The sequence below is a fragment of the Eschrichtius robustus genome, chromosome 3 (assembly GCF_028021215.1).
Source record: "Eschrichtius robustus isolate mEscRob2 chromosome 3, mEscRob2.pri, whole genome shotgun sequence".
NCBI classification, from domain to species: Eukaryota; Metazoa; Chordata; class Mammalia; order Artiodactyla; family Eschrichtiidae; genus Eschrichtius; species Eschrichtius robustus.
Window position 1 is genome coordinate 83223356 of NC_090826.1, and position 24153 is coordinate 83247508.

Genomic DNA, 24153 nt, shown 5'->3' on the forward strand with positions numbered 1-24153 from the left:
CACAAGACTGCATGTTTCTTTGATGATCAGGCAAAAACTGTTATAGCTTGGCTGGGAAGTTCCGATTCATCTGCCGTATTCACCAGACATTGCACCTTCGGATTTCCATTTATTTTGGTCTTTACAAAATTCTCTTATTGGAAAACATTTCAATTCCCTGGAAGACTGTAAAAGGCACCTGGAACAGTTCTTTGCTCAAAAAGATAAAAAGTTTTGGGAAGATGGAATTACGAAGTTGCCTGAAAAATGGCAGAAAGTAGTGGAACAAAACAGTGAATACGCTGTTCAATAAAGTTCTTGGTGAAAATGAAAAATGTGTCTTTTATTTTTACTTAAAACCCGAAGAAACATTATGGTCAACCATCAGAATCTGGCAGCCCTGTGTTTGAGACTTGACTCCAACTGTTACACCTGTGGAACCTAGAGCACATTATTTAACTAAGCGTCAGTTTCCTTACCCATAACACAGGAATAATAAAGTACTTACCTACCCATTATAGGCTGCTGTAAACTTGAAATAATTTATGTGGAACTTAGCAGAGTTCATGGCACGCAGAAAGGGCTCAATCAATGTTGGCTCTTATTTTCTTTTTAGGTTTTCATACCAATACAATTCTTTTATATTTTTTACAATGAGGACTAAAAACAAGGCTCCAGCACAAAAAGATGCGTTATTCTTTCTTCCTAGTCCTTAATGTCATATAGAACTATATAACAGCTTCCCATAAAATGAATTCCATGTTGTAGTCAAGGGACATATGAGCCCCAAGTGCTGACCACTAAGCCAATGGTTAATAAACCTTAAAGTCTCACACCCTAAGAGGACACAACTTCAGAGAAACCACAAGAACTTGAAATAATTTAACAGGTTAATATATATATTTTTTATCAAGTATAACATGGTCATACAAAAGCATTTGTTACAAATATAATTCACACATATAAAAAGAGGGTATTTTATTTTTTGTCCCTTTTATATCCTATTTTACGCAAAATGACAAAACCAAGAAAATAACAGAACTATACTAGTTCTAAAAACTGGGAATTTTATAAATGAAATATATCCAATCATCTATACTTCCTCTCAAATTCCAAACAATGAGGCTTATTGAATTATACTTAGAATCAACTTAAATAAATCTTTGTATGATTCAGATGAAACATACATTGTCAATGGTTATAAACTCAGGTAGAAAAAATACATAAAATTATTCATAAGTGAAAACACTTCATACAAAAGAAATGTTTTTTTTAAAGAAAATCCCAGACAATATTAAAAGGAAAGGCACTGAATTTTAAAACATTGTTTTGGACTATTATATAAAATACCAAAAGGTTCAGAACTGTTGAACAACAAAAGTTTATGCAGAACAAAGCCAAGAAGTGAAAATTATTAAATGTATAATAGCTAAAACCAAATAAGACATGACTGAACTATACAATTTAGGAACATGTTTAAGTGCATTTTCTTTGTACAATTCAACTGACTATCACGTGTAAAATCTGGCAATTAATTAAAATGCAATTAAATACAGATTTGCAAGCCTTTTGGCCATTACGCAAATATGAAAAAGTTAAGTGACTTGCCAATTGAAAAATAAAAGGTTACACACATACCATAAAAGCACAAATGGTCAAAGATACACTATAAAATTGTGTGAAAAAACAATCATACCAAACAAAGATCTTTCAGGCACTTGCACTTGGAAACATTCCTTTTATAAATAAGCATGTAGTTTCACTTCAAAAAAATAAAGCTGATTTCCTCAATTGCACCTATTAGTTGAGAGCTATATCATATATTAGGGATGCACTTAAATGGACCATATTATGGGGAATCAACTGAACTTTAAAAAACATGAGTCTATCTATTTATTCACAACTTCAAAAATACATATAATTCCAGTGAGGCACAGATGGGGCCCTATCAAAACATTCTGTCATTCAGTATAACCAACACAGGATAACACAACACAATGACAAAAAACAAAATCCACGATTTGGCAATCCTATACAAGAGAGGCTCTGTCAAAAATTTCTTCCAGAAAACAAATACACCACCACAAAACAACAAAACAAAAAAAGAAAAACTGAATTCTGACAACCCTACACAAACTGTGGGATTTCATCTTCAAGGTCTTCAAACTGCTGCATTCGTTTTAGCCTCGGTCTCTGACATGCTGGATGTACACCAGGTAAGTCACGCTCTTCAGCCTTCTCTTTAGGCTTGCTAACTGGCTGCACGCGACCAGCTGATGCATTTTCAGAACCGGGAACTGATTTCAGCGCGTGCTCCTGGGGAGCGTGAGTTGTGCAAGGGGGCACAGCTGCGGAGGTTGTCACAGATTTCTCCTCATCCCCTCTCCCACTAGCAGCAGGAGCAGGTGGTTTATAAAACGTGGTCCAGTGCTGGGGCTGCAGTGTTCTGGGTGCTCTGACAGGAGCAGGAGGGCAGGAGTCAGAAGACCGTCTCTCTGACACCTGTCTGGCTGACCTGATGGGTTCTGTGTATGGCTTACTGGTGGTGCTGAGTGGGTGGTCCCCACCACTCCTGATGCTCACTGACACTTCTCTTTCCTGGAATGCACTGGGCACAATCACTGCAGTCTTTGCAGTCAGGTCATTTTGTTCATACCGTTTCTCCCGAGTTTTCGGTAGAGGTTGCTGATCAAAGCCATCAAATTTGGAACAAACAATAGTTGGGGTGTCTTTTCTATTAACTCCTTCAAAGGTAGGATTCTTGCAAAACTTGTCTGAATTTACATTCCCCATATTTCTGCCATTTCTCTCATTAGGGGAGCTTGCAAGAAGTAGTCGTCTGTCTATAGGCAAACTTACAGGTCTAATCTTGGTCCTTGGAGTATGCCTCTCGACGCCATTTATTTCCTTATCGGACTTCAGAGTAGGCAGCTTGGAGGTTTTACAAACATCTTCCATCTTTTGTGATGCTGATTCAAGCTCTTGGTCTACAAGCAAACGCACTTTGTTGTCTGAAAAAGGAAAAGATTCATTTAAAAATCAAACTTTATGGCACGTAGTTAACAAGAGAGTCTAAATGAGTTATAGATGAACACCCTCTCAAAACAAGGGTCTTCGTATATTTTTTCCAAGTTATTGTCTGGTAAAGTACTCATAAAATATTAAAGGTGCACTTTGAATTAAAATGTTAGAATTCCATATTTATTTAAATCAATATAATACACAGCTACAAAATTCACTGCAGGTTAGTGAAAAAAAAAAAAACCACACCTGCTGATGTAGCTTCTCTTATGTGCTGCGTGTGAACAAGTATTTGCTGGCTGAAAGGGTTGTCATGATTTCAACAGGCAGATATTGGTGTGTTACCCTCAGAAAAGTTACACCAATTTACATGCCAACCAAATGTAAGTATGTCCTGAATCCTAAGGCTTTTGCCAACTCAATCTGCTTTTCAGTTATGTTCAACCCACAGTGACAGCATATCATATTAAATGCCTTAGATGCCCTCATCTGATCAACTAATAAGTGGACTATAATATTCATCCTGTCTGATTAAGGTCCAATAGTTTAAGTAAAAAATGCCATTCTCCCTATTTGCTGTTTACTCCCAGACGTACTTTCTTCTCTTTCCTATCAAGTCTGGACCCATGTTTTCTCAAGCTGGGACCCTGAACTCCTTCAGACCCTACCCTTTTTTGTAGCATCTCCCCTAAAATATTCCCATTTCTGGTAAGTTCCAGCCTTCTGCTCATGCCCCTCTTTTGGGCAGCGGTCTGCAAACAGCAGCCCATCAGAATGACTTGACAGTCCTTACCTCATCTGACCCTTCTCCTTACCTGAGACTGCGGACCTCTCTTCTCTGGGCTTCCAGGGCAGTGCTCTCTTGTTTTGATTTCCCAGGTGCTTCCCCATGTGTATAAAACACCCTAAGGGACCTGACACACTGTGGTCAGGCTGTAGGCACCAAAGTGCATTCTTAAGTTCTAAGGGAAAAACCTTGAGTGTAATGGGTAAGAGTGCAGACTCTGAACCCCACCTGCCAGGTTTAACTCAGCTCTACCCCTTCTGCACTAGGCAAGGCAATCTCACTGTCCCTCAGTGTCTTCATCTGTCAAAAGGAATCATAATTTTATCTATGATGATATGTGGCCTAAAAGATCTAACCATGAAAAGTGCTTATTTATCTGGTATAGAGTTAGCCCTTGAAAAATGACATTTATTTTTATTACTATTCCTAATTGGGAGACCTAGCTCACAGAATAGTGAAATAATCACAAACATAGGTTCAAATACTGAACACTTTATTGGGGCATGACCTCTGACATTATTTAACCTCTCTCAGACTGTTAGGCTATGGGTTGAACAGGGCTGTTACTACCTATTTATAGCACAGAATTGTTCTGAAGATAAAATCAGATAAATGGAATCAAACAATAAGCACGGTGCTTAGCACAGAGCAGGCAGGTACTTAATGAATGTTAGCTCCCTTACTTTTTAGACCTGTCAGGCTGTGATCACTAATACTTCATTACACTCAAATTTAAAATATATGGCTGCACTTAAAAAAACTGCAAGTTAGCTCTAGTGATGTACAGAATTATAGTAACAAGTGGAAGCCTTTCCACAAATGAACAGCTTGGTAGCTATCACTGCAACTAAAATTACCATGCAGTGAATAAAATGATTACAGTCGAGGAAATTAAAAAGATATACACATAAGTGTGCTTAATGTGTTACAGGCAGGCGACAGGAAAAGGCATTTGAAAAAAAATTTTTAGAGGTTTTTTTGAGTCTAAATTTTTTGAATTTTAGGAGTCTAGTTGACACCTTATGAGTAATGAGATCAATACAATGATCTATAGTAACAGAAGATGCTAATGAATCATCATACTGCTTAACAGATTTCGGCCTTGACTTTAACTAATGGCAAAAATAAAAATAAAAGAAGTTTTCAAAACACAAAACACACCTTTGAACTCCAAGATGTCTTTTTATAAGAAGGGCTATTGTAAAGAATGAAGGCAACTTTCTTAATGGCTGGCAAAGATGCACTTACTAATGAAGCTTCTTTCTCTGACTTCTCTCAACGCCACTCACCTTGGCTTTTATCATGGTTTATTGGGACAGTTTTAAGTCAGCAAATATGCATTTTACATGGCCACTCACCAATGAGGCATGCATCACATTTTTCGAATGCATTTTGCTTCCGTTCTGATTCCTCAAATGATGCAGTGGATTCAAAACTTTTGCTTTCACTATCTGCAGTATGGATATCCTGTTGATGGAAGAAAATTTTTAAACTGGAAGAAGCAAAACACACCTCAAAATAAACAGTTCAAAGATTCTTAACTTATTAATAACATAAACATTACAAAGTTCCAACACAATTCCATAAGAGCAAAACTCACTTCCTTTGAAGAGAAAAACAGTGACTTCGCAGAATGTTCTGGATCTCTTTCTTCTGGTGATAACAGAGGCTTCGGAAGATAGCCTTGGTCAACCTGAGGTGCACCACCACCTGCACTACACACAGCTACATCTTGTGGCTGTAGGGACCCATCGAAGATCTTCTGTGAGTAGGTAATGAGGAACTCCACCAATCGAGCTTGATTTGAATAGTCAGCAAGAGAGGAGATGGTGATAGGAGCAGTTGTGGGTCTTGGCCTAATGAGACTTGGTCCAAATATCACCCCCAAGTTTCTGGAGTTCATTTTGTTTTCTTCTGCATGATCTACGACTCTGCGATGCAGAACACATAAAGCTGTATTAGATTTCCTTGACAGTAGTTTACTATGGGCTGGGAAGGGTGGAGGAAAAATGGGCTGCAGAAGTCTAGGGAAAGGATATATTTATTTGCTTAAAAACTGACCACACACCAAGTTGGGTTTCACAGTATTAGGATTAAATTTAAGTAAGTAGAAGGAACCAGTACAGTTTTACCAGCAGAAATTAAAAAACACCCCTAAAAGCTGCTCCCACCTTAGTAAATATATATTACATCCTCCCAGGTCCATATGCTGGAAACTTTCTATCTCACTGCTAGTCCTCAAGCCTAGTTGAGCCTAAAGATCTCTCTGCTTTATTGCCAATCCCACTGCTCTGGCCTTACTTCAAGCTCTCATCACCTTTTATTTCTCTGGCTATTCAAAGAGATCCGAACTGAAGTAAATACCTCCCCTCCAACCTATTCTCCATATTGCTGCCATAAAGATCTAATAGGCAAACCTGAGCATGTTAAATTCCTGGCTTAAAATTCTTCACTGAGTACAGAAAGAAGACAGTCAACTCATCTGCCAGGTATGTATGACTTTACCAGGACTCCTCCAGCTCACTCTGTGCTACTGCTTGCTATATTCTGGCCTAACCAAATTACTTAAACGTCCTCAAAAGCAAAATGATCTCTTGTGTCTCTGTGTCTATTACCCTCTGCCTGGAATGCTCTTTTGTACATTCTCTGTCACCAAACCATTACTCAGGTCTTCAAGTCTGGCTCAGTGTTACCTTGTCTGATTCATGACCCCCTCTCCCCCATCTTCCACTGCATGTTGAGCAAAGTTCCATCAGAACAAGAATGATGCAGCGCTGCACTTGTGTGCCGGTCTGCCCCTCAAGCTAACAAGCACAACAGATTACAGAAACCTTGTATTTGCATCCTAATTTCCCCAGCCAGAGCCTGGCATATAATTGGCATCTGAGGGAAAGATGTTGGCTGCATGAACATATATTCAATGTTTCTCTTTCCCTAACACATATTAGAAATGAAACATTCAATGTAAAAACACCACAAGAGTGTGAATGTACTTAATACTACGGAACTGTACACTTAAAAATGGCTAAAATGGTAAATTTATATGTTATGTGTATTTTACCACAATTTTTTAAAAAACCATAAAAGCAAAACCAAAAAACTGATCAATTATCCACCCACTAATCAATGTCTGTCTTATTCAAATTCTTACCGCTTAAGATGAACTATGAGGTAATGAAGGCTGTTAAAATTTGATGCTGGCAATTGTCTTAGAAGATCCTTGCTTTTTAGAAGAATTCGGTTTATTTCTATACACGTGCTTGGACATTTTTTGTCCTCAGGATTATCCTTTTTCATCTCTTGTTCTTCATTTACATGTTGGATCTCTATTGCAAGGTCTATAAATTCCTTGTACAATCGGAATAAAATAAATGGTTCTGGGAGCTAAAGAAATAAAATTACGTTAGAAATACCATTCTGCCCATTTTTTCCCTGTTAATAACCTACTGAATAGCTACTGAGTGGTTTAGCATGTTCTTTTTAGAGTAACAGGTCAATCACATTTAGAAATGTACATGTCTCATCACAAGGAAAAATACTTTTCTATTTCTTTAATTTTGTATCTGTATGAGATGATGGATGTTCACTAAACTTACTGTGATAATCATTTCATGGTGTATGGAAGCCAAATCATTATGCTGCACACCTTAAACATAGACAGTGCTGTATGCCAATTATATCTCAATACAACTAGAAGAAAAAAAATTACACCCAAGAACAAGAAAAAAAAGAAATGTACATATGTTTGCTAGATGTGATCTATAAAGTGAATCCGATATCACCATACATTATATCTATATTAAAAATGACTTACCTGGCAATCAGTAAAACTCTAAACCTAAAGCCCCATGATATGATTTTAAAACTCTGATAGATATTCTATACCAATTACATTCATGACTGCCCCAAAGTTAGCATGATCTCCAACTGTTTTATTAAAACAAACCCAGGCTAATATACAATATAAGTCAAATTAATTAGAAAAAGCTTATTTTCTGTTGGTGTGGGGGAGAGAGAGAACAAAAAGCTATAGGGTGCTTGTGTTTTACTCGGGCCAGATTGAAGATTAGCAAAAGACAATATGACTTACAAGAAAGAAACTGTCAACATATTGTTTTCCAATTTTTAAATACCACTTGAATTGCCATAAGTAGGTCAAAAAAAGTTCCTCTCTCAAACTGTCAATGGGCATACCACCTTGATCTGTCTACTGGCATAACTGATTTCAATGATTCCACTGCTCAGCGATGGAAAATACAGCATCTCTCTGGCTAGCTGATGTCCTACAACATCTGTCGTGAGGTAGGCACCACTTCTCCAGTTTCCCCTTCTGTTCCCAGAGAGGGGAAGCCTTGAGATTAATTTCTACCTCTACCATCTTGGTCACTCTTGGAGCTTCAGATTTACCACATGGTAATGAGTAAATAAAGGCTACTCTCTTAACACTGTAAGAATTGAGCATGGCTTCCCACACTAAAGCTTTGGTCCCATGTATTCCTAGGATAAAATGAGAACTGACAGTATTGGACCCCATTTATTTCCTCTCCTTGACTGACTAAAAGAAATAAAGCATGATTCATTATGAGATTAAAAAGTCATTCAAAGATACTGTTTCCACTTCTCAGTTGAGAATCCTAAAAAATGTGATTGAAGAGATATCAATAGTTTCCTGGGCTAACGTGGCACATCCAACATTTGTAGCTAATTTCTTTCCCTCCTACAACCCCACTGAAATACAGTTAAGCCTGCAGGACTGGAAGAACAGGAATGGGGACAGAAGTAACATTTCACAAGCTGAAGAGGAGGTGAACAAGTGCTCACTTAGCACTCCTGAGAAAGCTGAAATTCCAAACTGAGAACCAACATGATTTAGCGGATCCTAAGGAGACTCAGGGATTGTCAGACTAGGTCCTCTGATCTCGGGGAAGGGTGAGCTATCTAAACAGCATTAGATCTCTAGATCCTTGTCTCCACTCCATGCTCCTGAGCAACCTCAGAAGTCTGGGGATTTCTTCTCTGGGCAGTGTGAAACACAGGGTCTCTGGACGGGCAATGCCAAGCACAAGGAACAGGTGGGCAACTATCTTAAAATAAGGATTTAGTGACTGTATGCCTGCTGAATGCAGAGATCCTGGAGCTTCTGACCTAACACGGCTCCCAGAGTTCTGGAACCATACCTGTAGGCAGGGAAAGACCTTTCTCCTGGGTATCAGACGAGCCCAAGAGCAGAGAACTAGAGATACAGACATCAGGTACTTCCCAAACAGCTCTCCTAGATAACACTACAGTAAAGCTCAAAATCTTCAAAGCCTTCATGTATTCAAGAGCTTCTGGATAGATTTCAGTTCCCAAAGCTTTACTTTTAAGGAGACAACTATGGAAGACAGAGTCAAAATAAGTAGGAAAAAAACCAACTTGAAGGTCTACAACTGTGCTGTCAATATCGTGGCCAGTAACCACATACGGCTACTGAGCAGTGGCAAGGTGGCTGCTCCAAACTGACATGTGCTCCAGATGAAAAGTATATACCATATTTCCAAGAGTCAGGGCCAAAAAGGTAAATGTTTCATTAATAATTTAAGAATATTGATTAGATATTCAGATAATATTTTCAATATGTTGAATAAAATATTAAAATTAACTTCACCTGTTTCTTTTTATGTGGCTACTAGATAATTTAATATTATATATAGGGCTCACATTATATTTCTATTGGACGGGGCTAGAAGCTAAGCAGAGGAAAGAATCCTCTTTAAAAAAAGCTACGGGGCTTCCCTGGTGGCGCAGTGGTTGAGAATCTGCCTGCCAATGCAGGGGACACGGGTTCGAGTCCTGGTCTGGGAAGATCCCACATGCCGCGGAGCAACTAGGCCCGTGAGCCACAACTACTGAGCCTGCGCGTCTGGAGCCTGTGCTCCGCAACAAGAGAGGCCGCGATAGTGAGAGGCCCGTGCACCGCGATGAAGAGTGGCCCCCACTTGCCGCAACTAGAGAAAGCCCTCGCACAGAGACGAAGAGCCAACACAGCCAAAAATAAATAAATAAATAAATAAAATAAATTTTAAAAAAAGCTACAAATATTTCAGGTAGAAGAGATGGTGCATTCAATTAAAAAAAGAATGCTATAAAAGGGACAGAAAACCAGAATTCTTGGAAACTAAAAGATGATCTCAGAAATAAAATAGTTTACAATCGGAATGGAAAACAAAGTTGAGGAAGTTTCTTAGAAGGTGTTAAAAGAAAACAAAAACAAAAAGAAATGAAAATAGGGAAAAGGGAAGGAAACTAGAGAACGAGTGCAGTTGTTAAGTATCCAAATATAAGTTCCAGAAAGAAAATAGAGAGAAAATAGAGAGGAGGAAATGAGCAAGAAAATTAAAGTTCCAAGAACTAAAGGACAAGTAAGCAGAATGACAGAGCTTGTGGAGTGCCTGACACCACGGATGAAAATACACCCACATCAAGGCATACACTGTGAAATTTTAGGATAATGGAGAGAAAAAGAAGATTCTACAAGCTTTCAGAGAGAAAACAATAGGCCACATAAAAAGAATCAGGAATGAGAAGGATTTCAGGCTTCAAAGAGAATTAAAAAACACCTTCAAATTTCTGAACAAAAATAATTTTCAGCCTACAATACTATAAACTTTCACAGTATTCCCATTCAAGAAAGCAGAATAAATACATTTACAGATCAAACAGTTTCAAATATTTACTCTTATTCCACCTTGCTCAAAGATGGGCATGACCAAAACAGGACAATAAATAAAAAACAGAAGACATGACACAGAAGACAGGTGTTCCCTCACAGAAGAGGGTAGAGAAGAGAGATCCAAGGATGACAGCTCTTCATCATATTAAAACGGACCCAGATGAAGAACAAAGCTCCTGAGATGGACACAATGAGGACCATCGTCACTATGCTCTCTGTAACTGTCTCTTCACTTTCACCCAAGGACAGACAGTTTCACCCAAGGACAGAATGCAGCTGGGCTTGTCCCAGATCTTTTGTACTTGGCTTATCATGACAATGTGCTGCTTGTTTCTGTAACCCTTCCATGAACTGCTGCCTGAGCCGCTAAGGCCACTTACTTCACCCACAGAAGCGTTTTCTTCAGACCTACTCCTATAACATAACAAGAGTGAGCAAAGAAAGAGAAAATATAGAGCAAGTCCACTCCCGACCACATTCCTGCTGAATTTCCAGTACCTAGCTTATAGGATAGCCCTGCCCCCCAACTATGGTGAACTTCATGTTCCCTGAATGCATTCACACCTTGACTACTAACCTCCCACAATAGCTATTTTAAAATATCTATGAAAGTAAAGCCAAACTATGACCCAGACACTGTTCTACTGGCTGAATTCTTCATATAACAGTGTGAATGGTGGACTTTTCTTAAACAGCTAGATTTATGCTTTCTACTCAGTTTTCTAGAACTTAATGATATATTGTCTAGGAATACACAACAGGTATTAAAGCTATTAAGAAAAGAGAGGGAGGTATTAACATGGTTAGGAAAGACCACTGGGTAGAGCTGTGGGCTACAACTGGGGAGGGGCATACAGGGGCCTTCTATAAGGTATAGTGATATTTTATTTCCTTAAGCAAGGTGATGGAAAATGAGTTTTTACTATTATGGGTCTTTAAATTGTACATATATTTTATACACTCTTTGATCTGTACGTTAATAATTGGAAAGATATTAACATGGTCTATGTCAATGAAAACAATATGTGTGGCAAACGTTATCAGCAAACCGCAAATTATATTTTTGCTCTATTTAATGGTAAATTTCAAGGCTAAAAACTTTACCTGTCGAAGGTATAATTTCAAGACATCACAGATGTCATGTGAACTAAATTCTGAAATGTCTACCAAGTGCATTCCATTTTCCAATGCTTGACACAGTTTTTCAGTTTTTATTTTGTTTCCACATACACGATAAATTCCCTTAAGAAAAGAGAAAAAATTTTGCAAAATTCTGCTTCAGTACAAATGATTAAATGCAGACCTCTAAATATACTTAATGTCTACTTCAATTCTAAATATTTTAGAAAAAAACTAGGACCAAATGAGGTAATATTTTCCAAATAAATCTGAATAAATTCAGTTATTTAGTAAAAACTGAGAGCATTGTTCTCCTTTAATGTCTCCTTATCATTAGAACAAATCACATTTACATTAAAAAAATTTTAATTTTAAAAGTTATAATGTACCTGTAGACACAAGGCTCTATTTTCAATCTCTAAGGCACATATTTTGAGTACAAAAGGGATGCCATCTGGTTCCTTTTTTGCAACTTGTGTGAATTCTGCTCCAAATAAGTGTATTTTCCCCAGAAGTTTCTGATGACCACAGATGATGACTAAATTTTCCAAACACTTTCGGTGACAAACAAGGAGACACTACAAGAAAATTAAAGTCTAAAATGGTTAACTCACCTTAAAACTATTCACAACTGGACGAACTACAGGTAGAGTGGTAACAGAACAAAAATGAGTTTAAAAGGTATTACTTGTGGTGTTTGAAATACATTTACTAGCAAAATGAAATATAAAATTATAGAAAATACACAGTGGTTCAATTTATTAAAAATACATTTGCAAAAGATCCTAATCGGTAAAATTAATAACAAAAAGCATTGCTCAAAGCAAAAAGCATAAAAGGGCTAATGTAATTCCAGAAAGATCTTACCTCTTCGCATTCAACACCCTGGAATACCACAATGCCTTCACAGTCCCTGCACTTCGTGGGGGACCTCAGTTTGCGAAACTTGTGGGTGAGAGCTGCCTTTGACATCAAAGTTTTCTTAAATGTTCCGAGGGAATTGGGTCCTTGTAACAGAAGTAGAATAGTATGTAAGAACTGTAAGACTACAGAAAAATTATACCATATGATACTACATTTAAAAAAATCTTTAAATAAGATTACAAAAAGCTCTTACTATAATAACAAAATAAGCATCCAACTTACAGATCTCTTACAAGGCACACATACATCAAACATTTAAGCTACGAGTAAAAATCACCATCAGACAAATAAGATACTTCTAAAATAGCATGGCATAATGTTTCCAGAATCAGCGAATTTACACTGTTATTAACATGTCCTTTATTACACAGGTGGCATTACATTCTTAGAAAATGACCCTATGAAAGCTTGGAATAAAACTAGCTATATGAGGTTAGTGTGTCAGCATTATTTGCATTAAAGATAAAGCTATTCTCAATTCATTACAAAATTATAAGTAATACTAGCTAGTTATCTATCAATATCCTACCAGAGGGCTTCCCTGGTGGTGCAGTGGTTAAGAATCCACCTGCCAATGCAGGGGACATGGGTTCGAGCCCTGGTCCGGGAGGATCCCACATGTCGCAGAGCAGCTGAGCCCGTGAGCCACAGCTGCTGAGCCTGCACTCTAGAGCCCCCAAGCCACAACTACTGAAGCCCACGTGCCTAGAGCCCGTCCTCTGCAGCAAGAGAGGCCACCGCAGTGAGAAGCCCGCGCACCGCAACGAGGAGTGGACCCCGCTCGCCGCAACTAGAGAAGGCCTGCGCGCAGCAACAAAGACCCAACGCAGCCAAAAAAAAAAAAAAATCCTACCAGAGGTCAGATGTTCTTATACTATTTAAGAAAATGATACCAGAACAGGTATCTGGAGGTCTCAAATGAAGCCATTAACGTGACTTCTCTTTTATATCCTTCAGCATTCACAACTTTCCCTGCCCTCAAGAAGTACATGTATTTAGTTTTCCCGCCTAGCTTCTTAAACTATTTCTTTTTTTTTTTTTTTAATTTATTTACTTATTTATTTATGGCTGTGTTGGGTCTTCGTTTCTGTGCGAGGGCTTTCTCTAGTTGCGGCAAGTGGGGGCCACTCTTCATCGCGGTGCGCAGGCTTCTCACTATCGCGGCCTCTCTTGTTGCGGAGCACAGGCTCCAGACGCGCAGGCTCAGCAATTGTGGCTCACGGGCCTAGTCGCTCCGCGGCATGTGGGATCTTCCCAGACCAGGGCTCGAACCCGTGTCCCCTGCATTGGCAGGCAGATTCTCAACCACTGCGCCACCAGGGAAGCCCTACACTATTTCTTTTGAAGAGGCTTTTCTCATATAGAAATTCTCATGAATAGAATGTCTCATGTATTGCAACACTCTGAACAATTAAGTCACTATTAGATTTATGAAAGACCAAAATATCTAGCCTATTTTATCAACATGCTAATACATTTTGGCCTGGATCCAGTGGTTTTGCTGTTTATTCTTATATTTTTACTTGTAACATTTGATTAATACATTATCAACCCATACTTGTACATAACTTGTTGGGATATATTTAAGTCACCATAATGCCTTTTTTTAAAATACACAGTTAAGGAATTCTTTAAATCATACTATTTTTTCCCTAATATCATGCAATGCTACTGATTCAACTGGTTTAGTGGAAACTTGATTCAGGTGAGTGTAATACCAGCTTCTGAAGGGGAAGGTGGCTCTCTTTCATCCAGATCATCTGCAGAAGACATGGTTCCACTGGATGGAGTTCGTGGAAGTTTTCGATGAAAGTCTCCTAAAAGAAAATTCATTGTAGAATTTAAGAAATGGGTAGTGACAACATTTTTTGAATAACGCAAGTCATACTATTATATTAGCTACAATGTAAACATTTGCTTCCATTCACAGACTTTGGATACAGGGGATTCTGATACTCTTGGAAACAAAAGAGAATTGAGCCAAATCTGACTTTTCCAAATAAATTTAAAATTGAGGATCACACATTCCAATGAACCTTACTGTCAACTTCTGATAGTAAGTGCTAGAGATTATAAACTCAAGGACAGGGAGTATTTTCTATTCAAGCCTTATATCTAATGTCTGACAGAATAGCTGGCACAATGGTAAAGTTGTCATTAAATGCTTGTTGAATTAAGTGATAAAGAAATACTTACGATGTAACCTAAAGCTTTCTAAAATAAACAAAAATCTACAAATATAGCAATACAATAGTACCATCACATTTATGTTGCCAGTAAGACAGAAGACCAGGAACCAGGACCAATGATCCTGGCAGGGAGCAGAGCATGGGATACCAGCTGTCAGCCAAGGACTCTGCCATGTGTCTCAAAGCATGTTTGGAAGCAGCCCGACCAGGTAATGAGGTTTATTTGCTCCCTGCTGATATTACACACAGGGCTGTGTCTAAGTGGAGGGTTACACTTATCTCAAGGCCTTAACAGTCTTAGGTTCAGAGTTAGAAAGGGCTTTACAAATTATTTAAACCACATCTCTCCCAAAAGATTCCCCCTGCCTTCAAACTATGCTTAAAAGGCGGTCATCTAGTTTTTGTTTTGAATGTGTCCTCCAATGACTAAAAAATCATGAGACCAACATGTTCATTTTAGAACTATTCTAACTGTAAAATGACTTCCTTGTATTGCTGAGCAGAAACCTGCCACCTATAAATCCCAGCTCTTGGTCACATGTCTCCCTAAAGGAGCAAACAAGCACTCTGACTCTCACCCTTTTACACTTCAATGTCTGAGAACAGCTGTCACATCCCCAGGTTTCCTCTTTCCCAGGCTATTCATCCCTCAGTCTTCACCCATTTATCATGTGACCAGTTTCCAAATTTTTGTCTTTACCACATGAAGTCTTACAGGATTCCAAATAATTTAGAGCTGGCTCTAGACTGTCTCTTAATTTCTGGGGATAGCTAGAACAACTCTGTTTTTACAAAGCTAATTACAAATATTCAGTTAAATATTTAGGACTGCATCTCCAGAGTGTCCCTGAACAGCAATAATTTTAAAGTAGGACTCAAAGTAGTTGCTGACAATCTGCCTATAAACCCCAGTACGGCATGGAAGTCATTTCTAACTTTAAATTCAAGGGCTTTATTTACATGAATAAAATTTCTGTAACATGTAGAACACCAGAAAAAAAACAACAAAGCCTTGGACTCTGAGGTAGGTTAAATCCTAACTTATCTCCCGCAGTGCCAAGATCTTAGGAGAAAGAAACTTAGCCAGGAAGAACAGGACTGGGAGAAGTCTCTGGTAGAAAAGTAGAGAAGAAAGAACATGGAAAGTAATAATCTCAAGGGTTCAAGTAACACCTTCTTCTCTTGCTAGCTGCATTACGTCTGGCAAGTCATTCTCTTTGCAGCCACTAAGGGAGAGTTCAAAACATCTATTCTGCCTCTCTAAGGAGCATGAGACTACCAAAGTACCTTAAAGCACATTTATAGAAAATGAAATTATCACAGGCACAAGAATTGTTGTTAACTGTACAGTTCATTATAGTGATTAACTACAAAACAATCCAAAAGACAGATAATCACAGTTACGTTCATAAAACGGAATACTATACAGCATACAGTACACAGTATAAAATAAAGACAGCTTCTCATATCAGTATGAATCTCAAAAAAAAGATGCATGAAAGAAGTCACAAAAGAATAGTATGATTTCATCTGCATAATATTCCAAAGTGGGCAAAGCTCAACGAGATATAAGTACTAAAACATTTAAAATAGCCAGGGAAAGATTAACAAAATTCAGGATGATGGCTCATCTCGGGGGTGATAGAGCAAGGTTATCAAGGAGGTATACACAGGGGCCTTCTAATATACTAATAATGTTTTATTTCTTAGGCTAGGTGTTGAATATATAAGGGTTTGTTCTATTATTTTTATTTAAACTGTACACATATATGTACAAACTCCTCTCTATGAGACAGTTCATTATAAAAATAAGATAGTTATAGACAACAAGGATTTACTGTATAGCACAGGGAACTAAATTCAGTATCTTGTACTAAACTATAATGGAAAGGAATCAAAAAATTATATATATACATAAATATATGTATAACCTAATCACTTTGCTGTAAACTTAAAACTAACACCATATTGTAAATCAACCATACGTCAATTTCAAAAAAAAAAAAAAAAAAAAGAAAAAGAAGGTAGTTAAAAATATCCCCCAAAAGGAAAATTTTAATCTGTCATTGAATTTTCACTCTAGACTTAAATACTTATGTACCTGGACTTATAGATTCAGAATCCAGAGATCTAGATTCACTGCTTCCTCCAGTGCTCTCAGAATCACTAAACATCCCAAATGTCCATGACCTTATAAAAGAAGGACCTTTAAGAAAAGAATATTTGAAGTCAAACTTGGCTACAGACAAATTTCATAAGTGTTTCAAAACACTGACATTATTTAAAATGAGACAAGTCAAACTTCTTTAACAGTGTTAAGCAACTGACTGCAAGACAAGCACAGTGCTCACAACTGTGAATAAAACCTCATAAGGTTACAATTCAAGGCCTGGTTTTTAAATTCCAGAGCTGCAATTCATTTAATGGTCACATTTAAACAATTTGATCTTTCATAAATTAGTGCTCTCTTTAATGTGAAACACTACCTGATATGTCTGCACTGTTAGAGCATCTGTCCTCTTCAATCTTATTAGAGTTGTCAGGAAGGCGCACAACATCTTCTAAAGAGTCGGAAGGTCCATAACCAGAAGTGTGAGGGGTATTTGTTAACTGTTTATTTACATTCCTAAGAAAAACCCAAATAAAACTCATCATTCAGAAGCATGACTACTTTATTCTATTTTCAGGAAAATCTGTTAATTTAATGAACAGAGTAGTTAAATTAACTAAATATTAGGAACAAACCATATTATACAGTTGAACTTCTTAAAAGAGATGTGAATAAAACTTATTAATCATTTGTATTTAATACAGCTGAAACACAGAAAAGAATAGCAAAAGTACAGTCCATTATTCATATCATGGTTAAACTCTTCTGGTATAACCTGTGTGGAAAATGTAGGTTATTAAGTTTGTGGACATTCGAAATTGATATGACCATGATTTGCCATTCTCAAAGGATTTCTACATCTCAAAGAACTGAGCTCTGTGTTAAAATGGAAAGCTTTACTCTTAAGTGAGTCAGATCTTAAATAATATTTTAAAAATTCAGAAGGTTTTAAAGTCAATTCTACCAGTGTTAGAAAAAAACATCACCTGACACCAGATAGGAAACTTAGCAGTAAAGATTTTATGCCTTGAAATAATTTCACCTAACATTAATTCTCACCCATCAACTTTTTCCTCCTCAGCTGAATTCGTGGCCCTGACAAACTCACTGTACTCTTGGCCTGGGTCATAGAGTTTGGCACCATCACAGAGAGACTGTAAATTGTTCGCGAGGGAGGCAGCCTGCAGGTGTTGCATCTGGAAGAGGTTAACTGTTACCTGTGGGAACAGATAGAAACAAAAGGCAACGTAACTCATGTTATAGAGAATGCTGCGTAAATACACATTTATTTCAAGTGACAGCACCAAGAAAAAGGTCACACAGTGAAGAGCTCAACAGTGAATCTCCTCGAGAGCACACTATGTTGCCTGACTCAGTACCAGGTCTAAATCAGAAAAAAAAAAAAAGAAAGTAGTTTTAATCCAATACCTAAGAGCAATCATTTCTGGCAAAACTGGCTTTAATCTGAAACATTTAAAAGCACAACTCCATGTCCCTAATGGTTCACAATTTTAGGAGACAGATATGTTTTTGAGGATCCCCAGCTCCGTACTGATGGTCTGACCACAACTGTCTAAACTGAAAAACACGGGGAAAAATATTCCAATCAGAACACTTGTTATTTTGACTTTCACTTCTTCAATCCTTTACAAATAGAAATGCTTTATACTTATAATGTGTCCTACAGCGCTCAGTTTTTATAATTAGGTACTATCCTGAGTCTCTTCAAAATACATTATTCCACTGAGTTTCTACAAATGCCTAAATACACTGTCACTACTGCCACTTATAGTAACAACAACAATAGCAGCTAGAGCGTGCTTACAATATGCCAGATCCATTCATAGAGCTGTACATGAATTAACTACTCTCATGTTCACAGAAACCCAGGCTTCGGGTATACTACGGCAAATAAACAGATGAGATCCCAGCCCTCATAAGAGTCTGCATTTTCCTGAGGGTGGCGTTGGAGAGAAAGGACAAACTAAGTAAATAAGATAATTTCTGGTACTGAAAACTGCTATGAATACGATATAATATTGTCAGGTTATGGAATATGACCAGGCATATGCTTGCAAAAGGGTACTTTTGACATGACAGTTTGGTGAAGGACTCTCTGAAGAGGTAACATCTGAACTGAGACCTGATATAAGAAAGAGCCAGTGTGAAGTTTCAGGGAGAAGACCAATCCAGACAAACGGAAGAGGTAGTGCAAAGATCCTAGGGCAAAAGCGAGTAAGAAAGAACTTGTCATGCTCAAGAAGCAGATGAAAGGTCAGTGTGGCATTTCAGTTTGAGATGAAGCCAGAAGGGGAAGATGTAATCTAAACCAATGTAAGGGGTCTGGATTTAAGTACAACTGAAGGAAGCCAGTGGAAGGTTTTAAAAGGGTGTTAAGAGCTATAACATGATCTGATTTATTTTTCTAAACGCCACTCCGGCTCCTGTGTGGGAAATGTGAATGAATGCCAAATTTCAATTGGCTTAATGTTGTTATTTCAAAGACTGCCATGTTTCCTCTTTCATCTCTCTTGATTATACCAGATGATATGTTGAACTTCTGATTAGCCTCTAAGTCCTTTCCAAGATAGACAGGCATTCTCCAAGGATAACTAAGAGTCAGCATAAATAGTATTTGAAAAGTGCACATAAATGAATAGCTTGTTTGTGCCCTCTTTCAAGGAACATAGGAAATTCAAACTGTGGATGGTAAAGTTTAAGTCCAGCAATTAGCTACAATCAGGGAATTCTCCAGTTAAAGGTAAACTGAACTTACTCTCTTGAGTAAAGGTAACTAACTGTATGTTCATTTTTAATACTTTTTAATAAGCTCTATGAATCTAGTTAGAAACACCAATAATTTAAAAAGCCAAATGAATATACTGGCATAATTGCTCATCTGCTGAATGTTTGTCTCTGGGTACTTATTAATAATAAAGACTTAAGCAGTAATATATACTGGAAGCCCAATCTTAAAATCTCTTTTCCCTAAATGATTCAGCCTTCTCCCTCACCTAACAGAAATGCTAAAGATTGAGGTCCCCATGGGGTAGATCCTACGGGACTTGCTGGGCATCTTAACTGGGGTGGCTCATGGGTACCTCAACAACCATCATGCCTCTAAGATCTTTTTTGTCCCCCAATCCCTTCCTGAGTCAGGGACTTGGTCCTTTTCTTCTAGGTCCCCAATGTGTAGCACAGTGTCCTAAGTGCTTCATAAAGGGGAAATGACCAAATGAATAGTAGTAGAATGTGTTATCAGTCATGGTCATACTGAAATTCTGCACGTTTCCTGGTACTGCTCACTCAAGCACATAGGACTTCCAACTCTATGCCCAGCTTTTGTCACCTACATCTAATTTTTAGCTACTCCATGGGCACATAGATTAGCACACATTTTTCTGACAGTTGTTGAAACAGAATATGCCATAATATCAAATCAATGGGAACAGATTCTCCCACATAGATTAGCAATAATCTAAAAATTAATTTTTGTTCAATATAATTTTCTATCCTATATTTTTAAAAAGATAAATTTTTCTTGAATACTCTTTAAAACAAAAGGAAAAACTCTTGTGATAATGTTTCCCATTCTTCAAAGCCCATTGATTTGATTAGGTCTTTAGTGACTGACTTGGTAATTTCTCCTTTCTCTCACTTAGTAATGTAATTATGATTTACATCCCATACCCTTCAATACTTCATAATTCAAGACAATTTTGAATATTCAGGAGTAATTCTTGATGTTCATGATATAACTTACAATTTTGCTGGGACATGAAACTGATTTGTGTATCTTCCTTAAGACAGTGAGTGAATATAACTGTGTCTAGCATCTTTACATCTCAAATAATTTTGTTTTCTCTGCAATGATATACACAATAACATATCCTAGAGTGAAAATAAAATTCTTTTAAAAACAACTGGAGAGATGGTGTTGAAAAATAAGTCACCAAAATCCCCCAATTCTCCTGCTTTGATGGAGAAGAAAACATAAAGAAATCTGAGAAAATTATGGCTCTTACCTGGGAAAAAACACCAATATTCAAGAACTCAATGTTGGATTTGCTATCTGCTTGGATCTTCATGTGAATAATGCCATACGGAATAAGTAAAACTGATTAAACTGGTTCAAAAGAACTCCAGCTAGTAAGAAATTCTGCTCACAAATATATAGAGAGAAATTTTCTATAAACTGTCTCTATACATTACATGCTGCAGTAATTTTCAGGAGTTTGGGGATTTGTTCAAGTTTGGGGAACTTTAACCTCAAAGTCTACTTCATACACTGATATGTACTGCTCTCCAATTTTTCAGATGTATTAATTCTCTCCCTCTAAATAAATGCTAAACTCCTTGAGAGCAGGTATCTGTCTTATATTTCTTTTAAATAAATAGTAGGCATTAATAAATACAGATGTTATATACAAAATTAGGTAACTTCTTGTTTGTATCACATCAAATTAAAAGAAATCATAATTGTTGGATCACCAAATAGCATCACTTTTTAAGAGAGAGGTAGACAAGCAAGATTAAGCTCGTGAGAGAACTCAAAACCATATGTTACATGAAGAAGAGTAATCAGATTTGGGGGTGTTTAGCCTGGAAAAAAACATCCAGGGAGAAAAGGTAATAACTATCTTTAAATATTTAAAGTACTATCTTGTGGAAGAGGGATTATATCAGTACAGCACAACTTGAAAGGTCCACAGGAAAACAGATCTTTTTTTTAGCTCAATATAAATATCACATTAATTTTGAAGCTGTTCAAATCCAGGCTAAGTAATCATTCAGCAAGACAGCATAGTATTTAGGAGCACAGGCTCTGAAGTTATTCAACCAGGGTCTATCCTAGCTTTACAACTTACATGCTGGGTGACCTTGGTATCAAGTTATTTATAACTTCTCTAAACCTGTATTTCCAAAAAAGTTAATGTACAAATACGTATCATAGGGGATCTTGTTCAAAATGCAGATTCTGATACCAAAAGTCTAGGTTGAAACCCAAGATTCTGCATTCCTCACAGGCTCCCAAAGGAATGAGAATGTGACTGGTCCAAGGAACACATTTTGAGAAGAAAGGCTTTCTAAGCTTTAGTTTCCTCATCAGTAAAATGGAGCTTAAAATAACTGTTTTTACCTAGTAGGACTCTGTGAAAATTAAATGAGTTAATGAAGGCAAAGACCTTAAGGCACTGGCAAGCACATAATCTTAGCTATCATCAGCTATTGTTTGAGGTGAAAAGGGCTTGTTAAAGGTAAAAGATTGGCTTAAATAATTTACGTGGGAATTTTGGATCCTGGGATTTTGTAATTCTTTTAAATAATTTTACTAAAATTGATTCTGTAAATTAACCACATATTAATTAATCAGAATTTGGTAAATAAATGAAATGCAATCTTAAACACCCAGAAACATTTTAAGGAAGACTTCTGATTCAAATGGAATAAGCTCACTTCCCACAGTCTCTCAATGAATTTTCCTAAAAACCCTTGACAGAATGCATGGATTAGCTATCTGAGGGCTCTGAAAAGTAAATGGTAGCAGGTAGACTGTGGAAATAAACTACAAATCAAGGTATGACCAATTAGTGGTATGCTTCCTGTTATTTTTTTTCTGCTACTGTGTTTCCCAGCTAGTACACAGATCCTACTCCAATAAATGTGACTGAAAGAGTGGGGGAAATCCTTTGGTTTCTTTTGTATGTTTGTTTTCTCTCCTGCCCCAGCCCCCAAGCAACCCCCAAGCCCTAAGATGAAGTCCTGTGGCAGTGGCAGTGATGGCAGTAGCAGTAGAATAGACACCTAAAACTCTTCTCTATAAGCAGAGGGGAATTCTCTATAAGTAGATGAACTGTGGTCTGAAGAGTGAGGGGTCTGAAATTCCTGGGTTTTTTTTCTCTTTATCCTTCCCCTACTTGGCTCTTAAAGCAGCAGACTAGGTTGACTACAGCTTCCCAGCCAGAAGACCTAGAAGGGAGCCCTTAGGAGTCGAAGAGTGAACCTAGCTAGATCAAATGCCTGCAAAACTTTTTAAGAATCAACATTCAATATAGGTTATAAAGAAAACCCAGAGTCATATAAGGTAATATTGCAAATGTCTAGGATATCATCCAAAACTACTTGTCACACGAAGAACCAGGAAAATCTCAGTGACTCACAAGAGAAAAGATAATAAACAGATACCAACCCTGAGATGACTCAGCTATTTGAATTATCAGATAAAGACTTTAAAGCAGATACTATAATGGTTTCAAGAAATAAGGGCCAACAATATTAAAACGTGGAAAGACTGAAGTCTCAGCAGAGAATTGGAAGATATAAAAAAGAAACCAGAGGAAATTTTACTACTGAAAAATATAATATCCAAAACAAAAAATTTACTGGATTGACTGTATAAAAAATGGAGATAACAAAGGAAAGAGTCAGTGAACTTGAAGCTAGATCAGTAGAACAAGAGGAAAAAAAGATTGGGGGAAAAAAAGGTCCCACATTCCTGTGGGATAATAACAAAAGGTCTGACATTTGAGTCTTTAGAGTCTTAGAGGAAGAGGGGAGCGTGTTACAAAAAAATATTTGAAGAAAAAATAGCCAAAAACTTCCCAAATATTGCAAAAGTCAAACTTGCAGTTTCAAGAAGTTCAGGGAATCCCAAATAGGAGAAACTCAACAAAATCCACACCCAAATACATTGTAATCAAACTGTTGAAACCCAAAGATAAAGAAAAAATTTTGCAAGCAGCCAAAATACCCAAAACAAAACAAAACAAAAAACAATGCATGCCACATAGGGGAACACTGATTCAAATGACTATAGATTTCTCATTGGAAACTATGGATGCCAGAAGGCAGTGGAATAACATTTTTAAAATGTTGAAAGAAAATAACCGAATTCTATAACCAGTGAAAATATCCTTCCGGAATGAAGAAGAAGTAAAGACATTCTCAGATGAAAGACAACCAAGCGCATTCATCACCAGAAGACCAACTATAAAAGAAATGGGAGGGTTTCCCTGGTGGCGCAGTGGTTGAGAATCTGCCTGCCAATGCAGGGGACACGGGTTCGAGCCTTGGTCCAGGAAGATCCCACATGCCGCGGAGCGACTAGGCCTGTGAGCCATAGCTACTGAGCCTGTGCGTCTGGAGCCTATGCTCCGCAACAAGAGAGGCCGCGATAGTGAGAGGCCCGCGCACCACGATGAAGAGTGGCCCCCACTTGCCGCAACTAGAGAAAGCCCTCGCACAGAAACGAAGACCCAACACAGCCAAAAATTAATTAATCACTTAATTAAAAAAAAAAAAGAAATGGGAA

At 37.5% G+C, this 24153-nt stretch overlaps 1 protein-coding gene across 2 annotated transcripts in view; it reads right to left on the reverse strand.

Moving 5' to 3' along the window:
* Positions 1–944: 944 nt before the first annotated feature.
* Positions 945–24153, reverse strand: part of ARHGAP29 (Rho GTPase activating protein 29) — a 76658-nt gene continuing 53449 nt past the window's right edge. For both annotated transcript variants that reach the window (XM_068540358.1, XM_068540357.1), the window contains exons 13-23: positions 17901–18058; positions 17218–17357; positions 16833–16937; positions 14261–14359; positions 12486–12625; positions 12008–12196; positions 11604–11741; positions 6939–7171; positions 5388–5718; positions 5146–5254; positions 945–2990 (exon numbers count right to left, since the gene is read on the reverse strand). In XM_068540358.1, the coding sequence (XP_068396459.1) occupies positions 2107–2990; positions 5146–5254; positions 5388–5718; positions 6939–7171; positions 11604–11741; positions 12008–12196; positions 12486–12625; positions 14261–14359; positions 16833–16937; positions 17218–17357; positions 17901–18058 (2526 nt within the window). In that variant the 3' untranslated portion in view covers positions 945–2106. The remainder of the gene's footprint in view (positions 2991–5145; positions 5255–5387; positions 5719–6938; positions 7172–11603; positions 11742–12007; positions 12197–12485; positions 12626–14260; positions 14360–16832; positions 16938–17217; positions 17358–17900; positions 18059–24153) is intronic.